Source organism: Camelina sativa, chromosome 18 (genome assembly GCF_030686135.1).
Source record: "Camelina sativa cultivar CO46 ecotype springtype chromosome 18, ASM3068613v1".
Taxonomy (NCBI): Eukaryota; Viridiplantae; Streptophyta; class Magnoliopsida; order Brassicales; family Brassicaceae; genus Camelina; species Camelina sativa.
This window is the reverse complement of record NC_141897.1, coordinates 11,236,290-11,242,826: the sequence shown is the minus strand read 5'-3', so window position 1 is coordinate 11,242,826 and position 6,537 is coordinate 11,236,290. Positions and strand designations below refer to the sequence as shown.

At 32.1% G+C, this 6,537-nt stretch overlaps 1 protein-coding gene across 1 annotated transcript; it reads left to right on the top strand.

The window, feature by feature from the left end:
* Window positions 1-869: 869 nt before the first annotated feature.
* Window positions 870-3,329, top strand: LOC104760782 (protein HEAT-INDUCED TAS1 TARGET 5-like). The gene is made up of 4 exons (XM_010483747.2): window positions 870-1,130; window positions 2,164-2,268; window positions 2,446-2,816; window positions 2,908-3,329. Exons 2-4 carry the CDS (start codon window positions 2,181-2,183, stop codon window positions 3,160-3,162), a joined length of 714 nt encoding a protein of 237 aa, XP_010482049.1. The 5' UTR covers window positions 870-1,130; window positions 2,164-2,180; the 3' UTR covers window positions 3,163-3,329.
* Window positions 3,330-6,537: the final 3,208 nt, after the last annotated feature.

The window sequence follows — 6,537 nt, the reverse complement described above, 5'->3', positions numbered from 1 at the left end:
AGATGTTAAAAAAAAAGTCAACTATTGTATTTTGTTATATACTAAAAATTAACCTCATGCTTAAATGCTAAAAACCCAAATAGAATCTCAAACACTAAATAACCTCACAGGAGATCATGTTAAAAAAAATATATTTTACAGTGTAATAACTAAAAAATCAAATAGAATCTTAAACACTAAATAAAAAAAAACTAAATTTAACAAAAAAAATGGTCACACGGTGTATTGCAGATTAAAAATCAATATTAACATTTTAACCGTTTGAACACTGAAAAATTTAGTTATTTCTCTATTTACAAAATATCCAAAATTTAACAAGTAAATATAATAAAAATTATAGACCGTGATGTAGTGCGGATTAAAATTTAGTTACTATACAATACAAAACGATATCTTCTAATGCTATTGAAAACCAATATTTCTGTCATTATTAATTCAAACTGTTTTGTTTCTACTTGTTTTCTCCTGTAGTAATTACATGAAACCAAATGACGATACTAAAATTTGTTTCCTTCGTTGGATCAAACAGTTGTTTCTATCAACAAATAGTTAAATACACTCATAACTTAGTTGATTGTAAATGTTGTATATATATATATATATACTTTTTTCCAAATTACAAAAGATCTAGGGAATTTTCGTGAACTTCCAAAGTTGATATTTTAATAGAACAACAACGTTAAGTTGATATTGTATGTTGTTTATAAAAGACCAACTAAACGACATCGTCTTCCAGTTATTGTGAAGTCTCCCAAGTATAGAATATCCTTTGTTGGTCACGAAGTGAAGGTATAGGTAGGCTAAAGATAAAGCCCAATATGGAAGCGACGTCGTATAAGGCTCAACGGTTATCTTCAAATTTGGAAAACGACAACAAAAAAAAACACAGAGCAGAGAGAGAAGTGGTGAATCATGAATGCAAAAAAGCTTGTACGGAGGAGAAAAAGTTGCGATTTTTCGTAGCCCTTGATACGCTTGATGACACAGGATTATGACATCTGTGTTCTCCTCTCTAGGGTTTTCCCGAGTTACTCATTCTCGTGTCTTGTGTATATATACAAAATGTTCTTATTACTCGATCTGCCTTTGGCTTATTACTCTGTTTCTGCTTGCTTTGTGAGTTTCCCTTGGTAAGTGCGATTAGTGATTCCTTTGCGAGTTTCCCTTTTGGGGCTTTTCTTCTTCTAAGTTGGGATTTGCTTAGCCTTGCTTTGGTTTTGTTACGCTTTTATCATTGATCTGTTTCTTGTTATTGATAAAAATTTCATCTTTTGTCACTTCTTTGATGAAAATGCCTTCTTTTACAAGCTGATAGGTTTTTTTTCTAACGTGTAACTTGTTTGGCTTGCTTTGGTTTGTTACAGTTTTAGCTTGTGCGTTGTCTTCAATTTAGTGTGATTAGTGAACAATGAGGAGATTTTTAGCTAGGTTTTTGCGTTTAATCCTCCTTTAGCTAGTTTGGTCATTCTTTGGTAAAGAAGCTATCACAATTGTTCGATTTAGCCACATACTCATCTTTGATCTGTTTCTTGGTCATAGGTAAAAATGTCTTCTTTTTGCTATTTCTTTTATCTAACTTGTAAGAAAATTTCTTATTTTTGCCTTTTTCAGTGTGATTAGTGAAAGATGAGGAGCTTTTAGTTAGTTTTTTAGTGTTTAATCCTTTGATCATTCTTTGGTAATGAAGCTAGCACATCCCATTTGTTCGATTTAGCCACAAACTCATCTTTGATTTGTTTCTTGTCATTGATAAAAATGTCTTTTTTTTGCTATTTCTTTGATTAAAATGTCTTCTTTTGCAGTGTGGCTAGTGTTACCTATTAGGGTTTTCTTCTAAGTTGAGAATTATTTAGCTTGCTTCGGTTGGTTACGGTTTTTGCTTGTGAATTGCCTTCTGCAGTGAGATTAGTGAAATGAGGAGCTTCTAGTTAGGTTTTTAGCGTTTAATCCTCCTTTAGTTTAGTCATTATTTGGTAAATGCATTCTTGTTGCTAGTTCTTTGATCAAATTTGAAAGCAAAGGTCTCCAAAACTCTCTTGCTTTTTCCTTTCTTTCGTTGATGCCTTTTGTGAAAATCGGTTCACTATGATTCCCTTCTTAATGTTCTTACCATTTCCTGTTCACATTCATAACGTATTAACATTGAACCTTGTAAATTTTCAGGGTTGAAGTAATTTCAGATGGCACTCCCCCCCCCCTATGATCCCAGTTTCACAATGGCATTCAGAATCGGCGAACCGACAGAGATTGTGAATGACCAAGAGCACGGTAAACTTGTCACTCTAGAATATACTCTTTTTCTTTTCTTTTTTGGTTTTCAACTGATGCGAACAAAAGTACCTACTCTGGTTTTAAAACATGTAGTTTTTTTATAATCAAATTCCTTATAAGATGGGAATACATTCAAATCTGATTTATTTTCCATTTGTGGCCTTGCCTTTGCAGGTGAATCTGCTTCTGCTGCAATCGTAGCCGCTGATCTGATCAGCTCTGCACGGCTCGCACTTAAGCTGGATAGCGTTCATACTGAGTACTCAGCTCAGTATTTGGTGGACAATGCTGGCTCACACGGGCGCGAGCTCACTGTCAAAGGCTGCCTTAAGTGTGCGTTAAACAAAGGCATACCGAAAGCAGAAGATTGGCCACACTTGGGATCTGTGTCAAAGCCCCCATCATCGTACAAACCTGCTCTCGTTTCCATGAAAGGACAAGTGATTGAGCCTAAGGATATTGAGGAAGCACGTGACTTGTTGGTGCATCAACCTGTGGGAGCAAAACTGCATGTGTTCAGTCCACACCTTGAACTTCAACAAGACGTAAGTTTCTGCTAGTGCTAGACAAAATGAGAGAGTAATCACAAACATTTGATTTATAATTAATATTTGTTTCATTTGTTTTGTGTGGTAGGGAATTTACTGTGGGTCCTCAGGTGAGCCAGCCAGATATGTTGGACTTAGAGATGGGATCATTCTTAGAGTCGAGAAGATCTATGGAAGGTCCATCGCGACAGTGAAGGTATGGTACAAGAATAAGTTCATAATTCTCAAAGTGGCTTTGAGCAGGATGTTTTATTACAACTCTCGAAGGGCGGGGCAGCCTCGCATAGTAGGGCCAACAGGTCTGCTTGTTGACTTTTGTGTCCCACTCCTATCCATCGATTAAGCAAAGATGATATCTTATCTAGTGGAAGATTTTGTTACAGGAGCCTTTTTTAATATGTAAGACCCTTAAGAAGTTGAGATCTCTACTTTCTTAAAGACATATATTTTGGATGATGGATTTGTCATTATAAGATATCATGCATCAAGGATGGTCATTTCAGCTCCTAATCTTAGATACCTTGAATTGTGTGTTTAGTTTTGTTAAAGTCCAGTCCTCGTATGCAGAGAGAAGCAATGATTTGGCAAATCAGATATGTAGATAACAGAAGATGCTATTGTCGTAAAGAAAGAAAAAAACCCCGCAAAAAATACTGGAAAACTAATCTCGATTAAACTCTCTAAGCTAGACCATCTCAAAACTCTCCACTGGCTCTTAACCATAACTAGGATATTACCCGGCCTAGCGCGGATTATTTTTTATTTTGTTTTTATTTTAATTATTTTAAAGATAATTTTTATATGTTGTTTACAATGATAATTAATAAAATCAAAGCATGTGTTGATTGATTATCATTTTTTATTAGTTATTTATTTAAAAAAATGATTTGTCAAAATAAAAAGAAAATATAATATTTAAATAATAAAAAACTCTAGGATCAAAAAAGGCCAAAACCGTACCATATAATTCTCATATTGAAATTCTCTTAAATATAATCCGCCTCAAATCCAAACAAAAAAATATTTAATATCCACTTCTGTTGCATATTCGAAATCACATCATAGTTATGCTTAGGTAGCATTAAAACTACGAGTAAATAAAAATGAAGTAAAATGTTTTACCTATCGGGTCCTAGTTACAATTTATTAACAGAAATAAAATAAATTTGCATTAATTATATTTCTCTGCTCAATTTTATTTAACACATAATAAATTACAATTAACTCTCATACTTTTTTGTTTCTAAATTGTAACTCCCATGACTTCCCATACTATGAATACTCATTCTCTTTCCCTCTTTCTTAAATATTATACATTTTTTGTTTTTTTTGTTGGTTGGTTGTTATTGTTGTATATGTTTTAAAAAACCAAATTTAATATTATTAGAAAAGCTTAATTCTAAAGTTTAACTTTAGATACTAAATCATATGTATCTTACATTTTTTTTCCTTTTCGAAGATACATCTCTATTGTCCCTAAAACAAACATTTTCAAAATCAACCTATTACAACTGACATACAACTATCTTAGATTTTAAAATTAAAAAGTTTTCTCTAATGGCATATATGCTTAATTCAAGTCCTACTTTACTTTTATCTCCAAACTAAATTACCAAAGATTTCCATAAAATATAGTAATGTCTAAACTCTCCTACACCACAAGCAACACATCCACTTCTAAATCCCAACAGTTCAAGAACCGATGCTCTATTAGGTGATTTAGTCACATATTTAAAATAGATCTTATATAATAAAGTAGCGAGCCACTCCTAAAACTTTATTTTAGAGACTGTCACGTTAGCAACTGAGAGACTCCACTTGTCCAAATCTATGTTTTTTTTGCATTAAAGTATTCTTTTAAAAATGTTAAAGTAATAATTAAATCAAAAACAAATTAAGTAAATAAATGAAACTTTAAAAGATTAAAAACAACATTATGAATTTTTTAGTAATAATCATATGATTTCATTTTTAACATAAAATGATCATACTTCATATTTTTGAATGTATTATTAATTAGTTTTAGAATGAATGTAAAACAAAGATTCTACTTAAAAATAAAAATAAAGACAGCTAGAATAACTACTTAAATTTTTTACCGTGCGGTGTTCCAATCTAATTGAATGAGTGAAATAACACTGACCATTATAGAAAAGTCGTAAAAATAAAAATAAAATATTACAATAACACATAATCAACATATTGGTCACTATAACAACAACATCACCAAAGTAACAAACAACCCAAAAGAAAAACCCAACATCTGTAACAAAATTAAATATTACCAATGGATGTTATTTTCTAAGCATTGTACTAAAAAGCAAGCTCAATGTCAACAAATGTACACACCCACCTCATTCTAAAAATCAAAACACCAGACAAGAAAACAACATCAGCTACATAATCCCATATTCCAACAATCCACGTTTCAGAAACATAACCAATTTTTATATTACCTTTTATGAATAATTATATTTAATATATGCATCTATTATATCATTTGGACCAGCCAACCCACAACCACTCTACATCTTCTTTGAAAGTGAATACCACAATCTAAATGCAAAAAGAACTACGAGGAACTCAAAAGATCAACACTCTATTTTGCAATCAAAAATTCTAGACAACGGTAGAATACAAATAATATAAACTGTAATACAATTTAAAATGCAAGAAAATCATCAATAATATAATAATTTAAACTTTTAAAAGGGGTTTTTAAATTGTTCATAATTTAGAAAAAGATAAGCTGATCATATAAAATTAACTATATATGAATACAAATAAAACAATTCCAAAACCCAATACAAATAGACTTTGTTGGTAGGATCTTCAAATTGTAAAGTCTCTCAAAAAAAATTTTAAAAAAATTAATTCCTACTGACTTTTGACCAGAAAAAAACAAACTTATATAACAATTTCGTGCAACGCACGAGACTCAACCTATTATATATATAAAGTTTCCTTTCCTCACTCCTCGTTCTTTTTTTTTTTTGGGCCAAATGTTTTAAAAGTCCAAATTATTATTAACACATTTTAGTTTTCCCTTCCCACGAAACTCCACTCCATCGTCTTCCTATATGCGACTTCAACCATCCCTCTCCTCCTTCGTTTTTTCCGTTTCACCTACTAAAGTTTCAATGCATAGAATTCAAATTAATGTTCGCCATTCCTCCACACCGTCTCATAGCCTGCCATGTATTCCATCTCCAAGTAACGACTTATTGTATAACGAAAATTCATGCCGTTCAATGCTCTCTCTTTTAATTCACGACCTACTACTCTTTCTTCAATTGGCGTAAATTGCTATCACTTGCAATTTCATGCTGCTCATATTTTACTTTTTCTTACACTTCTTTTCTGACTAACATGACGAGAGCAGACAAGTGATGGCGAGAGGGAAACATAATTTCGATGAGATGGCAATTTCTTTTGGTTTCATACTCAATCCAAACAGCTCATTAATCACTTTTGTTTATTTCATTTCATATTTGCTCTCTGATTTGCTAACAATTTGTGTTTCTTCTGTATATGCTGGCTCAGTTTGCAACATGAACTTCTTTTACCCGAATTGCAGATACATCATCGAGAGACGATGCTGACTTGCAACAATGGGTTCTTCTTTCTACATTTTTGACCTCTCTAATTACTTTGTTGTAGAAAAATTGATATCCTTATATATATTAGCAAGGGCCAGTACGCTGCATCGTTAGCAAGG

What these genes read in the sequence shown, in the direction of transcription:
- LOC104760782 (XM_010483747.2), top strand. Translation starts at nt 2,181, where the DNA reads ATGGCACTCCCCCCCCCCTATGATCCCAGTTTCACAATGGCATTCAGA. An exon ending in TGTGAATGACCAAGAGCACG is followed by an intron (nt 2,269 to 2,445) that starts GTAAACTTGTCA and finishes TTGCCTTTGCAG; the next exon opens with GTGAATCTGCTTCTGCTGCA. An exon ending in ACCTTGAACTTCAACAAGAC is followed by an intron (nt 2,817 to 2,907) that starts GTAAGTTTCTGC and finishes TTTGTGTGGTAG; the next exon opens with GGAATTTACTGTGGGTCCTC.